The 15,585-nt window shown below is 49.9% G+C and overlaps 6 protein-coding genes across 6 annotated transcripts; 3 read left to right on the forward strand and 3 right to left on the reverse strand.

The window, feature by feature from the left end:
- Window positions 1-37: 37 nt before the first annotated feature.
- EJ05DRAFT_511448 (uncharacterized protein) lies at window positions 38-898 on the forward strand (the record flags this gene model as incomplete). Its single annotated transcript, XM_033748249.1, has 3 exons — window positions 38-434; window positions 488-603; window positions 731-898. Exons 1-3 carry the CDS (start codon window positions 326-328, stop codon window positions 896-898), a joined length of 393 nt encoding a protein of 130 aa, XP_033600124.1. The 5' UTR covers window positions 38-325.
- A 232-nt stretch (window positions 899-1,130) lies between these two features.
- EJ05DRAFT_476895 (uncharacterized protein) lies at window positions 1,131-5,395 on the reverse strand. Its single transcript, XM_033744132.1, has 2 exons — window positions 2,531-5,395; window positions 1,131-2,480 (listed from the first exon to the last, which is right to left on the reverse strand). Exons 1-2 carry the CDS (start codon window positions 5,356-5,358, stop codon window positions 1,394-1,396), a joined length of 3,915 nt encoding a protein of 1,304 aa, XP_033600125.1. The 5' UTR covers window positions 5,359-5,395; the 3' UTR covers window positions 1,131-1,393.
- A 1,510-nt stretch (window positions 5,396-6,905) lies between these two features.
- Window positions 6,906-8,871, reverse strand: EJ05DRAFT_397215 (putative O-methyltransferase). The gene is made up of 5 exons (XM_033741388.1): window positions 8,331-8,871; window positions 8,000-8,275; window positions 7,908-7,949; window positions 7,322-7,857; window positions 6,906-7,272 (listed from the first exon to the last, which is right to left on the reverse strand). Exons 1-5 carry the CDS (start codon window positions 8,574-8,576, stop codon window positions 7,026-7,028), a joined length of 1,347 nt encoding a protein of 448 aa, XP_033600126.1. The 5' UTR covers window positions 8,577-8,871; the 3' UTR covers window positions 6,906-7,025.
- Window positions 8,872-9,988: 1,117 nt separating this feature from the next.
- EJ05DRAFT_397349 (cyclin-dependent protein kinase-like protein Ssn3) lies at window positions 9,989-11,866 on the reverse strand. The gene is made up of 2 exons (XM_033741391.1): window positions 11,352-11,866; window positions 9,989-11,297 (listed from the first exon to the last, which is right to left on the reverse strand). The coding sequence occupies exons 1-2, from the start codon at window positions 11,486-11,488 to the stop codon at window positions 10,226-10,228; spliced, it is 1,209 nt and encodes a 402-aa protein (XP_033600127.1). The 5' UTR covers window positions 11,489-11,866; the 3' UTR covers window positions 9,989-10,225.
- Window positions 11,867-12,203: 337 nt separating this feature from the next.
- Window positions 12,204-14,263, forward strand: EJ05DRAFT_397245 (vacuolar protein sorting-associated protein 73). The gene is made up of 4 exons (XM_033741389.1): window positions 12,204-12,544; window positions 12,595-13,243; window positions 13,291-13,449; window positions 13,502-14,263. Exons 1-4 carry the CDS (start codon window positions 12,449-12,451, stop codon window positions 14,056-14,058), a joined length of 1,461 nt encoding a protein of 486 aa, XP_033600128.1. The 5' UTR covers window positions 12,204-12,448; the 3' UTR covers window positions 14,059-14,263.
- EJ05DRAFT_397254 (uncharacterized protein) lies at window positions 14,263-15,535 on the forward strand. Its single transcript, XM_033741390.1, has one exon. It carries the CDS (start codon window positions 14,468-14,470, stop codon window positions 15,503-15,505), a length of 1,038 nt encoding a protein of 345 aa, XP_033600129.1. The 5' UTR covers window positions 14,263-14,467; the 3' UTR covers window positions 15,506-15,535.
- Window positions 15,536-15,585: the final 50 nt, after the last annotated feature.

A 15,585-nucleotide genomic window follows, 5' to 3' on the forward strand; every position in this document is an offset into this window, starting at 1 on the left:
AACTCCTTCAAGTTCGGACCTGCAAGCTCAGGCTCAGGCTCCTCACCTCTCGACGGCCGCCGCGGCCAAACCTCTCGCACAGACGCCCGGCCCTTTTACGATCCACGGCCACTGGATTCAGCCCGTGCTCACAGACGTCATCGCAAGCTCACCCGGCACACTAGGTAGTAGGTACCTACCTACCTACCCAGCTCCAACCCTCTCCCCAATCCCAGCCGCCCAACTCATATAGCTCTCTCATTCCTCGCGTGTAACAATCAGGCATCCTCATCCCATCCATCTCTTCCAATCTCTCCCAACAATCAAAAGCCCATCACAGCCCACCATGTCCGGACGCATCGTCAAAGTCCTCGGTGTCGGCGCCGCCGCCGGTGCCGGTTACTACCTGTACTCCGCCGGCGGCGACCCAAAGGTCGCCGAGAAGAAGCTCGAGCGTGCGTTCCTTCAGCTGGATTGTGTCTCACTGTGTAAACTGACCGTTCCTTAGACGACGCCGCGCGGCTCTCGTCGAAAGTCAAGAGCGAGCTGCCTGGGATCGAGAAGGAGGCTAAGACGCAGGGCAAGGTCTGGGGCGAGCAGGCCGGGCAGAAGGTTGACAGCGCGGTATGTGACCTATCTCGTCCACAAGTCGTGAAGCATACACACACGCGCATATCCTTTCTATCGCCGAACTGTCGATCAACATTTACAATGGCGTATTCTTGATGGTCATGCTAATCTAGACGCACAGGTCAACCAAGCCAAAGCATACGGTAAAGACGCCGAGAAGAGGGCCGAGGAGCTGAAGCGCGAGACGGGAGCAGGTCTGAGCAAGGCCGTAGATTCCTTCGATAAGAATGTGGAGAAGGGTGCTGCGAAGACGCAAAGCTGGATTGGAAGCTGGTTTGGTGGGAAATAAATGATAATGATTGTGATGACGGTGAATGGATGGAAAGCACAGGGCCTCGAGAGTTGATTCCCCCATGAAGCGACGGAGCGATGCAGCAATGTGATAATAGTTCTCTCACGGTGTCAATATATGAGTCGTTTCTAGTGATGATGTGCCGAGTGAATAGTTGACTTTAATGCATGATGGTTACTGACCGAAAGCATACATGTTTGACAAAATGTCGCGGTCTTCGATGATGCACCTGAGTTGGAGTTTCTATGGCGATTTTATCGCGCAGGTATATTTCTGATGATGCGTACGATTCATCTCCTCCTGCACCATAATACTTTCGTCCATACGACCGTATTCTTCACATGTAGTGACAGATGAACACATCGTTCTCATGCCAACGACTGACTCCATAACCAAAACACAAACGTCCTTTTGACACACGCCGAACACCAGCGAACAACAATTGGAAACCATCCCGTACACTCTGCTGATGCCTCACAGTCACCTCACCATCTAATCCCAGCCCGCTTTCCCACCAAGAACACCACCCAATCCACCTCTTCCCCCGTACTCCCTGGCCTTCCTCCTCAACTCGCCTCTCCTCCTCTCTTCCGCTTTATCCAACACCTTCTTCCTCTCCGCCTCCCTGGCCTGAAAGTGAATATTACTCTTCTTACTCCCGCCCATCCTGACTGTTGGCGCCTCCACAGGCGTCGACGCGCCCGACGATGACACCGAATTCGACCTCGAGTTCGACGTGGACATGTTCGAGAAATTCGACGTTGCCCGACGAACGAGACTGGGCACTTTGAAGCCTGACCCGGTTATGCTGCCGGGTTTGGCGGGGGCGTGGAATGCGAAATGTGTGTCGCTGTTTCCTGCCACGTCTGTGACTGCACGGGAGAGACTGAGGCGGTCGACGATGCTTGCATTGCTGGATTGACGTGAGAGAGAAGCTGGGCCGCGAGGTTCCGAGTCAGATTCTGCGTCGCTGTCGGAGTGGCCGTCGAGCTGTGAGTCGGGAATGCGGTCGAGGGTATCTGGGTCGTCGAGGATAGATGATAAAGATGCCCGGATGTCTGTTTGGGCTAGGAAAGGCGCGGGACGGGGTGCGTTCGTGCGGCGGAGAGCTGGTGGAGGACGGATCGCGTGAATAGGCTCGGATGGGCGTTTAAGGGGGTTGAGAGGATTGCGATTTTCCTTATCCTCGGACGGCGATGCGGAAACTTCCTTTGTCGCGAGACCTACTGGCGCTGCATCCTGCTCCATGGGTTCTTGCGAATCTGGCACCTCGTCCTCCGCTGGATGCGAGATGTAAAAGTCGTAGTCCGGGTCATCGTCCATGTCCTGCACCGCACGCAGGAAAGCCTGTGTCTTGTCACCAGACAGCTTCTGCAGCTTCTCGTTCTTCATGAGCGCGTTGTAAGATCTGCGGAAATCGGCCTGCTTCTTGCGGCGCATCTCATCGAGAGCATCAAAGTCATCATCAGCGGCTCCAAGAAGATCATCATTTGCAGCACGCTTGCGTCGGAGGCCGCCGTTTATAATATCCTTGTGGAGCTTTTGAACATTTTTCTCGTCTTCGTCACGTTCCCGCTCACTGGTGTGTTGTTAGTATGTAAATTTTAGACAGAAAAGGAGCGAACGTACGCATGAAGCGCTGCAATCTCGCGCTCTCTCTCATCGACTTTGCCGTGGTCAATCATCTTGGCTGTCTCCTCATCCATTTCTTCACCGCTATCGTCGTCACTGGCGCCACCAAGACCAGCGTATTCGTCCTCCGACTCGTCGGCTTGCTCCTCAAACATAGTCTTGGCTTCGCTCTTCTTCTTGTTAAAGGCATCCTTGGCTGCTTTCTTCTTTGATGCATTCTTCATGACTTTGAATACATCAGCATTGAGTTCAAAATCGTCTTCAGTGTCAGATCCAACATCGGGAACCACTTCGTCCTCATCAATGTCGGACAGATCAGGTAGGGCCTCCGACCTTTTCTGCAGACGCTTTCGCTGCTTCGGAACAGGCGTTTCTTGGGTAGGGAGTAAGACGGTCTCTGTGGTTGAACTTGGCATGTCGCGCATTCCTGCTGGTGTACGCACTTGAAATCCTGCGTCCTGTGTCGGGTCTGGGAGATCAGAAAACTGAGACTGGGTTTCTTCAGTCACATCTGGGAATTGAGATATACCAAGGCCGTTGCCTCCCGGTGTGGTAAACTCGTGTGGGACCTGCGATACCTCTTGCTGAGAAACTCCAATCTGGCTATTGGGAACTACGAGATTCTGTGAGTCATCCGCCATTGCCGTATCGAAGTCAGGTGCGCTGGACATGCCGAGACCACGAAGAAAGTCAAGAGACGGAATAGGGGCAGTATCACCGGGCTGGTCGCCATTTTCAGGCTGAGACGGCTCTGCCATGGTTCCGGCAAACATCTGCGTTAGTCCAAGTGCTGGCGAGCTTGCTATCTTGTCGAATCCAAATGCTGCGACTATGTCCTTCTTTGGGGTGGATTGTGTTTGGTCTGGAGGAGCTCGGGATGCTACGATGGGTAGATCGTCACTATCATCATCCTCGTCGTCCTCGATAATGTGTCGCTTGCGAGATGTAGTATGTGCACGTCCTGGAGCAGGCATGTCATCGTCAGACGCGGGTTCAGGCAAGCCTTTTCCATTGGTGACACTTTCATCATCTGTAGCATTCTCTCCAGTTTCTTCATCAAATATGGCATGACGTTCTGTTTCTTGATCCTCGTCGGACACTTCGTCTTCCGATCCAGAAAGCTCTATCTCTTCCTCATCATCTCCATCGTCCCCAGCATCCTCGTCACTGTCCCTAAAGTCTGCATCGTCCTCGTCATCGCTAGGTAGCATCTGACTCTCATCAACCTCTCCATTCTTTTTAGCATCTGCTCTCTCCTTCTTGCCAAGCGCTTCTACATCCTGTCGGAGCTTATCCAATTCGTTTGCACGCTCCTCTTGCGCCTTCTTAAGCTCTTCAGGATCAACGTAGGTTCCATTGGCTTTAGCCTCTTCGATCTTCTCCATCAAGGCTGCGCGGGCTTGTTGTCGACCACGTCGAATGAGATTGCTCTGCATTTCTGTCACATTTACCGACGGTCGAGCATTCCTTCCTCGTGTCCTTCCTGGCGACGTCAAGTGGGCGAGGGCTCGAAGGGTAAGCATGGATCTAGACTCCTTCTTTTGTTTGGCGGGTAGATTGTCAAATACTGGGAAGCGACTGGCTTTTGCGGGTAATATCTCAAGGTCATCATCTGATTCATGGGTGGCAGATGGTCGGATACCAGCTCTGTGGACTTGAACGGTACGAGATAATTCTGGAAGACCAGGCGTAATAGCTCTGGCTTTGCCTTTGTCTACAGTCTCCGCTTTCGTGAGTAGCTCATTGAGATCAGGTAGGTTTCCACCATCGGAATCGTCTAAATTACTTGGGACAGACATGATGTCTGTGTGATGCGTTACACCGAGGGCACCGCTCATTACATAGTCCTTCTGCGCCTTATTATCCTCCTGGGTGTTATTAAGGGTTGCCGGGCTGGTTGGCGGCGTATCACTGGCATTGGCCATTTCCGCGTCAGATGAAACAGGCCCTATTATTTCATCGCTAGATGCTTTCACCGGTAACTGTGCAGGAGCCTTCGTTTGCCTAAAGTTGAAAGTCTTGAACAAGTCATCCTTTGTGATCTTTTTCTTGGTCTTTGCCTGGTGAGTCAGTTGCAAGCTGCGATTGAAGCGTTGATTTTCTCGAATTTCTCGACTCATTTCTTCCAATGCTTTCCTACCGGCCTTTCGTGCATTGGGGCGTGTAGTCTCTTGTGTCAGCCGGGAGTCAGCTGCTTGTTCCGCTTCGTCTGGACTGCTGTCGGTATCATCTTCTTCGACGCGCTGTTTGCGCGCTTTCGATGATAGTGCGTTGAGCTTCCTCCGCCTTTGTTCTTTCTGGTTGCGAGCACTTTCTTCTCTTGATAATCGTTCGGCGCGTTTTTCTGCCACCTTCCGTTGAAATTCCTCATCTGTGGCAAGCTTCCCGGTAGGTAGATCTGAATCTGAGTCGACGGGTGACACGCGAGCCGAAGGAGCACGCACGCGTGAAGTCTCACGCGAAGAAACAAAGAGTCCTGGGGAGGGCTCTCGAGTAGGTGACGTTTGAACGTCTGGACTTTTCGAAACAATTGGCGACTGTCGTAATGGAGATGTGGGTGAACCGTCTCGTGAAGCACTCGGGGGGCTTCTCTGTTTTGGTGGGCTTGATTCAGTGCTGGCTGATTTTCTGGACGCTACCGATTCGTTGTCGCTATTGTCCCCCATGTTCATCTTCTTCATATACGCTTCGTATGCTGCATCGGCTGCCGGATCTCTTGAAGCAGCTGATCTCGACCGTGAGGTATCACGGCTTTCTGATTGCATTCTGGTGGCTGTACGGCCCCGAGGTCGAATTGGGCCACTGTCTGAGTCTGAAGCTGACATTTTGTAGCAATATGGAGTGGGAATGTTGGATAGAAATGTTGTGACGGGAGCAAGACCAGTTGATGATGCTTGATTGAAAGTGGCAGACGCGTTTTTAGTCGCGTCGCGCGTTGTCCAATCAGTATCGCTAGGCTACCCAAAAGCCCCACAATTACGGCTGTATCCGAATGGGGAGGCTGGACATTCCGACGCGTCCCATCATGCCTTCATTTGCACATCCTCCACCGTTCATAATTATTGTGAGCAGAAACAGAAACGTCAAGATGCTCCCATCACTCTGCGATCATATGCCATCAACCTCCACCGCCTTTCTTGCTGAACGCAACCAGCAACTCCAGTTCAGCAATACCGTGAACTTGCAAGGCTGTCTATGAAGAAACAGAGACATCGATCGTGTTAATTAGCATCAGCTTTTAGTCTGCCTGACTAGTCCCCTTGTAGTTCGAAACATTTAAGCACAGTATTAATTAGGTGTCTGACTTTGTGAGGCACATTTAGCCTTGATCTCTTCCTGGCTCAGGAACTTGGAGATAAAGCACGAGCTCTGACATTTCTGCCCGGAAAGAAAGTGCTACAGGAGTGTTGACTTGGGAGACACCTTGTCTTTTCAAGAGTCGCGACAGGAATGCTACCGCGATGAATAAAACAGAGATGGGCCGTACTGTCAATCACTTTGACAAAAACAACATTCGGCTCACCCAGGTGATCAACTTTAGTCAATTGTGTAATGTAAGGGAGCTTAGAACCAATTATAACCTGCTTAGAGCCGAATTGTCTTGCACACAGTTTTTCCCGAACCTCGAACCTACGGCTCAAGTCCGAGTTAGAGGCTAAAGTCCCTGATGTTTCATTGTCACTGAACGTTTGGTGGATTCTCTGGCTATATTGGTGACCTCATATGTTTCCAATAATGACTTGGGCTGCATGAACAGTGGACTAAACAAGACTTGAAACAGGGAGAATATCGAAAATGATCACGCAACTACAAATACTCGATCATGACAACTATTCCAAGCTTCAGTTCAGTCTGTAAATTAGCCATCTTGCTCATGGAGATTGTCGTATTATCTTCATGACAAGTACTACATGTATGCAGTAATGAACAATGAGACTTGGCAGAACAGCGACGATCCGTGAGAATGGCTTACGGAGTTGATATTCATTGTAACAGGCTTGGGTTTATATGCTCTAGCTTACCAGCTAAGGGATGTTATGGGGGGAACCTTGTTCGCCCGATACTAACAGTTCCAGCACTCTCACCAAGTACGCTGATCTCTTGGACCGGCATTGTATTCACAATGATCATGATGGTATGCGGTACATGCCTCATATATGTAACGGCGTCACCCATCAGGAAGAATGATTGGCAATGCGTAGCCATCATGCTTGAATTCTCTGCTTCTTCAGAAGATCAATCGAGTTCCTAAGTTCGTGATGTCCAGTCACGCACAAGCATACTAGATTCGATGAGGTGCTTCTGCTACCGAGGGTTCAGAGATGAGTATGTGTAATAGAGCCTTTTGATATTCGCCCTAATGTAAAATTACCTTTCCCGTCTATTGATAGTCTGAGTGAGCCTAAAATGACACATCCAACTCATGCACCTTGATTAACAGTTGCGGCGTTACTGCCTAATGGTATCTTCAACACATGAGAGTACAGATCATTTAGATGGTCACTGATTTATCCTCCTCTTCTTCCTCAACACTAGACCCATCTGTCGACAGAGTCTCGTCATCGTCAGTGACATCTGGGCCTGTCCACGCGACCTCAATGACTGAAAGAATCGACCCAGGGGTATGCGCTATTCTGGTGATCTCGAAGCGCGGATCAGCCATCGCTAGAAGTTTACCCCAATCCTCGACATCACGTTCTTTTGAGTTGAAACTGTGTTTCATTGCAAGATCATAACCACTGCTATTCGTCAACATCTGCTACGCAACAGTCGCATAGCTCAACATACAGTATGACTTGGATATGATATGGTTCCAGGTCGTCTGCTTGAGGTAAGCAGACTTCGTTAAAAATGATCCTAGCCCCGGGTTTCATTGCAGGGACCAGGTTTCGGATGATCTGAACTGCATACTTGTCCGACCAGTCGTGGAGGATAGACCGGAAGAAGTATACATCAGCCCCTTTCACAGGCTGTGGCATGAAAAAATTGTACGGTTGGAACTCAATCCGGTCTGCCACGTCTTCTGGCACCCGTGCGGTTGTGACGACTTCAGGCATATCCTCGATGATACATCGCAGTCTTGGGAATCGTCGTAGAAGTTTGATCGCAACGGATCCATGGGACCCGCCAACGTCCACCAGTAGCTTTGGACAGGTCTCCTCTGTCCAGCCGAGATCTCTGAATAGATGCGAAATGTCGAATATGGGATGTGACTGAAGATACTGCATGCCATCTGCAAAGCGTTGTGCTCGAAGCTCGTTAGACCTCAGTGCGTCCCATAGCGATTGGCCGTGCGCCAACGCATACCCTGTTTCCGTGGGTTCCTAACAGTCGTGAATAAACTGACAAACTTGATAGTTTGAACAGGAATTACCTCTGATCCGGGCCATTTCTGCATGCTATCGACGGTTCGTGCCTACTACATATTACTATTACTGCCTCGAGTATATTGAAAAATATTCTTACCCCAGCAGCCCACATCTCATCTACCAGGACACCTATCCACTGATGTAGTAAGGGGCTCTGAACGAGAAGCTTGGATGTCGCATTATGACGTATATAGCCTTTACGTGGTTCTTCGAAGATGTAGAAGGCAACAGCCAGCCGTAACAGGCGTTTGAGATCACTCGGGTCTATCCGGCATCGAATGGCGAGCTCCGCATACGAGACCTCTTCGTCAAACGAGAGTGCAAGAGCAATGCGATATCGATATATGGCTTGAAGACTCATGAATACATTGTTCTATCGTCGCGTCAATAAGGAGCCCCAGTCTCAACAACTACGTTTCGGATCATACCGTCGGACTCGCAAGGCGTGTCAGATGAGTCAGTGGTCCATTTATGAGTACCTGTAATTCACTGCTCGCCTGTAACACCTCGCTCTGAGCTTTGAACAATTCCAACGGCAATGAGGCCTGCGGCGGGGCATCCACCGACAAGGACGGACTAGGGAGACCCTTCTCCCTCAGATAGCTATCGATCTTTCTGGTCCCATCGGCTATTATAGCGCTCAATTCCAGTAGTCTACTCTGGTCGGTCGCCATATGTTCTGATAGAACGTGCTGAGACAGCAACAGCGCGCAAAGGACCCAGATTCAAGGTTACGAAGCACGTTTGGAAGCCGCGGTGTTCGGCAGTTTCAAACAGCGATGCGGGCCTGGTGTTCATCGTTCAGAAGTAGTACCAGCACCAGCACCAGGCCAGGAGACTGACAGCTCGAGCCGGAGCGCACTAGATAGGCGATGATCTGGAGACAGCTAACATACGAATCCCTGGTTGAACAGCAGCAGCTGTTCTGTCCGCATGAGTATATAGTATGCCCAAATGCTGGGGGCCGCCCCGCTTAGTCCACTACAGCTGCAACCGTTATAGGTCAAACTTAAAGTAAGAGTCTATAAATAGAACTCCAAGTCTTCCTGCTAAGGCAATCTGTAAGTCGATCAGTTGCCCCTTGTTGTGGTTTGGCGAACAAGAAGCCGTTAAACCACAGGCCAGTCACAAAATCCTCACGTCCAATTCGTTTGGCCCTTGCCCGAATGGAGTCTTGTCAGCACAACGCAAGGCTTATATCTCTTGGTGAGCTTCTCACCGTCATTTCCAATCGGACGAAGATCCCGAGCCACTGAGCGTCAGTTTCGATCATCGGTCTTTATAATTTTGATGACAGAGAGGACAAGCTATGATCCACAAGCTGCGATTGTCATCAATTTCATATATACAATCGGATCGCCTCGTCACACTCGGATATTGCTAACCCGTATATTTGTCTGCTGCCTGCCGATGCCGGTATGTCAGTCACTCGGCATACTGACTGCATCGATCCAACGATGGGTCGATACTGCTGACGGTCATCACGCAAGCAGCTAGTGATAAGATCCTTGCACCGACAAACGTGGTAGTCTGACCTGCAGCTAGACACATATAATCATATTGCTGTTAAACCTACCAAGAGGTAGGCGTTGCCGGTTCAACCCAGGTAGCTTGTAAATCAGCTTCGGCCTCCCGCACGATGAGTGTAGGAATAACCCGTCTATAAGATTACCTGGGAAACAGTTGATGAGAGCCGAACGATGTCTACGCAGATCATGGTAGAGAAACATGGCGAGCGACATAACCGTTGATTGAAGCTTATACATCTCCATTGTCCCAGTAGTTATCCGTTATTCCGATGCTCGAGATCAACAAAATTCGCGCGCAATGCACATGTAGTCAAAGCACTACACGGAACATTTATCGGTAAAAGTCGTAGGGCCGACACTGCCCTCAAACCCTTCAATTTTGTGGACGAATCTTCGAGCTCCGGCATTTCTGCGTGTGGCACCTACAGTAAATTTCGCGTCAGAATCTTCAAGATTCAAAATTCTATACAAGTGACAAATGGAATTTGACTACACAGACAAGAGTCTCCGGGATATGGATACTGACGAGTGCATTATTTCGTCGCCCGTCCAGATTTATATTGAAATTCGAAGCTCAAGGATTGCTACACGAACATCTGCCGAGATTTGAGGTCAATTTTCGCATCCAATCGTCCACGTTCCGTGAGTCATGACATCTGGCAGTCTGTAAGCGCGTTTTGTGAGTGATTATATATTATCGGAGGCTCGATCTATCATGATTGTGCTCTTGCGGGGAGGAGTAGGGCGATGTGCTAATTATGATAAGAGGTGGCGCCTGTGAACGACAAGAGTATTCAACCCTCTTTGAGTCGCTTTGCAGGCCTACCGATGAGAGAATCGTCCGGTAATCCGCTCCGTTTCGTTCCAGGCACGCTCGAGGTGCGGATATCATTATCTTCCTGACTAACCCGTCGATGTGGATACTCGATCTTCACACTCCCAAAGCAGTTCTTGGATGGCTTGTCTGCTTCTCCACCAGCGGTGAAGTAGGGATGTTGAAGCGCTTGCTCGGCCGTTAGACGCTTCTGTGGATCGTACTCGAGGAGTCCTTGGAGTAGATCTCGACCCTCGTCTCCTGGTGAGTTACCCTGACCTGGAGAGTATTGGTTGTTCTGCATGGTAGTCTGCCACCAATCCTTCAAAGTTCTTGTACGGCCACTGGAACGCATAGTGCTCCCCAAAGCCTGCAGCTGAGCATATTCTTGCATGGCGGTCAGCAATGGCCATCTCTCCTTCGTAGGCATCCCAAGGACTTCGATGATTTTCATCATCTGATTCCGCTGAAATGGTACAATCTTCTTACTGTCCATCTTTGCTTCTTCTCCTTTAAAGATAGGCCGCAAAGAAAGAAGTTCCGCGAAGATACATCCTACGGCCCAGAGGTCGACAGCCGGCGTGTAATGCCGGCTTCCAAGCAGAAGCTCAGGTGCTCGGTACCAGATAGTCACAACAACTTTGTCACCAGTGAACAGCGAGTGTAATGGCTTATAAAACAACCGAGCAAGTCCCAGGTCGCCAATCTTAACTTCTCCAGCCTTGGTGACCATGATGTTTGCGGGTTTTAGGTCTCGGTGCATAACCCAATTTCTATGCAAGTACAGTAGTCCGTTCAGAAGTTGCCATAGTATCGATTTAATAGCCTTAGCAGCGATCGCTTTTCGTGATTGTTGAGTGTGATAATGAATGATCTGTAATAGATCATGTTCGGCATATTCGAAGACAATGAAAATGCATTTGTCTTCTAGAATGATCTCTACCGTATGGATGACGTTTGGGTCTGTAAGTTCCGTACAGAGCGCCATTTCACGGATTGCTGACTGTGATATGCCCGTATATTGAACCTCACCCTCCTTATCCGGCTTGAATCTACGACACGTGGTCAGTCACGGCATTTGAGCTCTTCAGATTGCTTTGACTAACTTCTTGATCGCGAATTCTCTAGTTTCACCATTTCGGCCTTGAGCTTTGTACACACGACCATACGTGCCACTGCTAATGAAACCGATGATTCTATAACGCTCGTTGACACGTTTCTTGCTCGTATAGCCACTTAACATCGCCTTTGACGATGACTCTGATGAATCTGAGACGGCCAGAAGATTACTAACTGCACGCGAAAAGAATCGAAATTTATGGTCGAGGCTATGGTTCTGTGGAAGACAAAAAGGGTCGTCAAGGCAGAAAAGGTTAGGGTGTAACGTGAGATAATGAACACAAAAGTGACCTGAGATGAGGAGCTGAAGACACGATGGCAAGATAGACAACAGCACAGAACAAAAGGATTATAGTACAACGAGCTCGGTCCGATAGAAAGAGTCGCCTGCAAGGAGATGCAGCTTGAGTCGCGTGAACAACTGCGATGACGCAGAAGACGCAGAAGACGCAGACGATTGTTGTGTATTGAGAAAGGATGCTGAAGCGTGGAAAGGACTTACCGTTGAGGGCGGTCGGAACGCTACTAGTAATATTACTGCTGCTTTTTAGCTGATGCGCCTGGCTAGAAGGAGGATTCGATGTGGCCGCCATTACGCAGGCGCATGTGGGTCTGCGGTGTCTCTTAAGTCATTTCTGGCTCTTTGCGTCCTCGCGATCCGCAGTCGCTCTCCTTGTGATGGAGTTTAGACAATGTCAAGGTATTAGTGCCCGCCGGAAGAGATATCGGCGATACTTGTGCCGCGTAAAGTGCTTGGTGCCGTTTTTGGCAGGGGAGCTTCCCGAGCTGAAGCTGGGGCAGCGCCATCACCATCGCATCGCCATCACCCTCTGCTACATCTCCACGCATGCAATATGGCAATTTGAACGCACATTCGCCAGCCATAGCTATATTGCTCAGCCCGCTCCTCTTCACTGTCCCTGATACAGCTACTTCGTCGAAGGAATTCGTCTCGATCACCTTGCATTAGGTGTTTAACAGAGAGTTCTTGCGAAGCATTGCAGCGACTCTACCATACAGCAAAGGCGTGCACTACGCAGACTTCGCTCGAAACCTCCTCAATACTACAATACTAGACTAGAAAATGGATCCACGGACTTGGTTCAAGGACCTTACGCCCTACTTCATTTACTTGCTACTGTTCGCTACGACCGGACCTCTACTGTTTGGCTTTCACTTGGTACTGCATTCTGAAACGTATGTTATGAATTGGGCTCACAAAAGGACTAGGCTGAATTAAACGCGCCCGAGGATGTCATTCGCTGTAAAGCTAAATCCGCTACCTCAGCGAATCTCCCGCAGTGTATGCCCATGACATCTGCGCAATGGGGTCTTGTTGGCTCGATATACACACTGGGAGGCTTCCTGGGAGCTGTGATATCAGGAACACTATCATCTAGTTATGGGCGGTTAAGAGTCATGCAATTGAATACGGCTTTCTTCATTGTTGGACCAATCTTGCAAGCTCTGGCACCAAACCTCACGGTTCTGGGTATCGGTCGTTTCATATCCGGAATAGGTGCTGGAACAGCAATGGTGGTTGCTCCTCTATACGTTTCAGAGATATCACCGCCTGCAGAGCGCGGCTTCTTTGGAGCTTGCACACAAGTCATGGTCAATGTCGGAATCTTGATTGCCCAGCTGCTAGGATTCTTTTTGAGCAAGGGCCAGCTTTGGAGAATTATTCTTGCCGCTGGCGGTGGTATAGGATTAGTGCAGGCCCTGGGTCTCTTCTTTGGAGTAGAAAGTCCAAAATGGACCGCAGAATACAGAAACGTGTCCGAAGCAAAGAGGAACCTGCGCAGAATCCGAGGAGAGGACTATGATATTAGCGAGGAAACTGGCGGATGGAATACTGAAGATAGCAATCTGACAGACGGTAAGCAAGTCATCATGGTCGACAGTCAACATCTAACTGGACACCAGAGCACGAAACGTTGCTCAGGGGTGAGGAGGAGCTTTCGAATGTTGCGATGAAAGCTGAAAGAAAGGAGAATTTGAGCATCTTCCAAATCTGGCAATACCCAAATCACAGGCGTGCTGTTTTCGCCGTTATGATGGTCATGGTCGCACAACAGTTTACTGGTCAGGAATCGAAGACTTTCATATCAGGTCAAAAATGGCTGACCTAAAGCAGGTATCAACAGCATCGTCATGTATGGCGTTGGCCTGCTGTCCAGCCTACTCCAGTCAAACTCCGCACTCCTTAACCTAGTTGTTTCGGCACTCAACATCATAGTCACGGCAGCCACTGCTCCTCTTGTCGACCGACTAGGCCGCAAAGTATGTATCTTGAACTCGATCTTTGTGATGGGAGCGTCATCCTTGCTTTTGGCTATCGGTATCATCAAGTCGATCAAAATACTATCTGCAGTAGCTGTACTACTCTTCGTTTCCGGATTTGCCCTTGGTCTAGGTCCGGTTCCGTTCATCCTAGCAAGTGAGCTGGTCGATCCTGAAGCCGTTGGTGCTACTCAAAGCTGGGCCTTATCGTCCAATTGGATATCAACATTTTGTGTTGCACAATTCTTTCCCATTCTAAACGAGCAATTGCATGGCAAGGTATATCTAATATTTACGGGACTGGCAGCGTTCTTTTTCGTCTTCGTTACCTGGTATGTACCCGAGTCGAAGGGCAAGAAGACTGCAGATGAGGTTTGGGGAAGAGAATCGAGCGCGAGGAGGGTTGATTAGACCGCCTTTTCGAATAGATCAAGTATACGAGTCGCAAGACAGATTCATTCTGCACGTTCAGTCTTCGTCATGATCCTCCGGGGATGTCGTCTCCAGCAACAGCGCAGCATGCACGGACCGAGTTCCTTATGGAAAGCTGACAAACCCCGGAGGTTTTCGGCGAGGGTTCAGCGCGATCGGCTACTGCTCGGTCACCTAGGTAGGTCCCTGAGGTGGTAATAGCTTGCTTTAGCCTTTGCCGTCTGCTCCCTCGCACGTCAGACGAATAACGGGCCCCCGCCTCGGTCCCTCGCAGCTACGGCATCAAAAGGTTGGTCCCAGTCAAGGTCAGTAATGTCGTTGCCATTGCTCACCCTGCGCTTCCTTTCGCAATATACCTGCGACCCAGCTTCATTCTCTCCCTGCCAGAATGACTACACTGCCGGCGCACGCATCTCCGGCCCTCACCGCTGCGCAGGATCATACCGACTTTCCTGACCTCGATTTCCAATCACATCACAGAGAAGAACTCCGGCAATTGTCACAACCTCCGCCTCCTTCACTGATATCGCCCAAATTCACACCACCTTCTACACCAAGTCTCAACACCACCTCTTTCAACGAAAGAAGTGCTGCATCATACCCTGTCGAAGACAATCCGGCTTCGTCCAACACTCCCGAGCTAGTCAAGAAGCTCCCAGAAGTGACATGCACCGTACGCGCAAGAATACCCACCACAACAGGGCAAGAGATGTGGCTACATGTATACAAGAATGATATTGATACGAAAGAGCATCTGGCCATCGTATTCGGCAGTACCATCCGAAGCAAAACCTTGGATGCGCCTCGTCCCGGTGAAACGGAGATGGATCGTATGATTCGCGGCGCATACCAAGGACGTCTGCACCCAGGTCGCACAAGTAGCAAGCTGAAGAACGCTGGTTCAGGACAAGCGTCTGATGCACAGGTGATACAACAAGCACCGCTCGTACGAATACATTCTGAATGCTATACCGGAGAAACAGTATGGTCAGCTCGATGTGACTGTGGCGAGCAGCTGGATGAGGCTGCACGACTCATGGCACTACCCAGTGCAACAGGAGGAGTTATCATCTACCTGCGACAAGAAGGGCGAGGAATTGGCTTGGGCGAAAAGCTCAAAGCATATAATCTTCAAGATCTTGGCAATGACACGTATGAGGCAAACATATTATTAAGGCATCCGGCAGATGCCAGAAGTTATGGTCTGGCTACGGCCATGCTTCAAGACCTAGGCTTAGGCGGCGAGACTGGCATACGTCTCCTAACCAATAACCCCGATAAAGTCCGAGCCGTCGAGGGCCCTGGAAGAGAGGTCGTCGTCAAGGAGAGAGTTGCTATGGTACCTCTAGCTTGGAAGACACACGGTAAAAGCGGTATCAACAGTGATGAGGTGGAAAAGTACCTCAGTACCAAGGTATACTTCTGAATAGCCCTCGCCAAGAGCTCAGTTAGCTAATTCCTACTCATAGATTGAGAAGTTTAAGCATATGCTGGACAGAGCTTGAG

Source organism: Pseudovirgaria hyperparasitica (genome assembly GCF_010093815.1).
Source record: "Pseudovirgaria hyperparasitica strain CBS 121739 unplaced genomic scaffold EJ05scaffold_9, whole genome shotgun sequence".
Classification (NCBI taxonomy): domain Eukaryota; kingdom Fungi; phylum Ascomycota; class Dothideomycetes; order Acrospermales; family Acrospermaceae; genus Pseudovirgaria; species Pseudovirgaria hyperparasitica.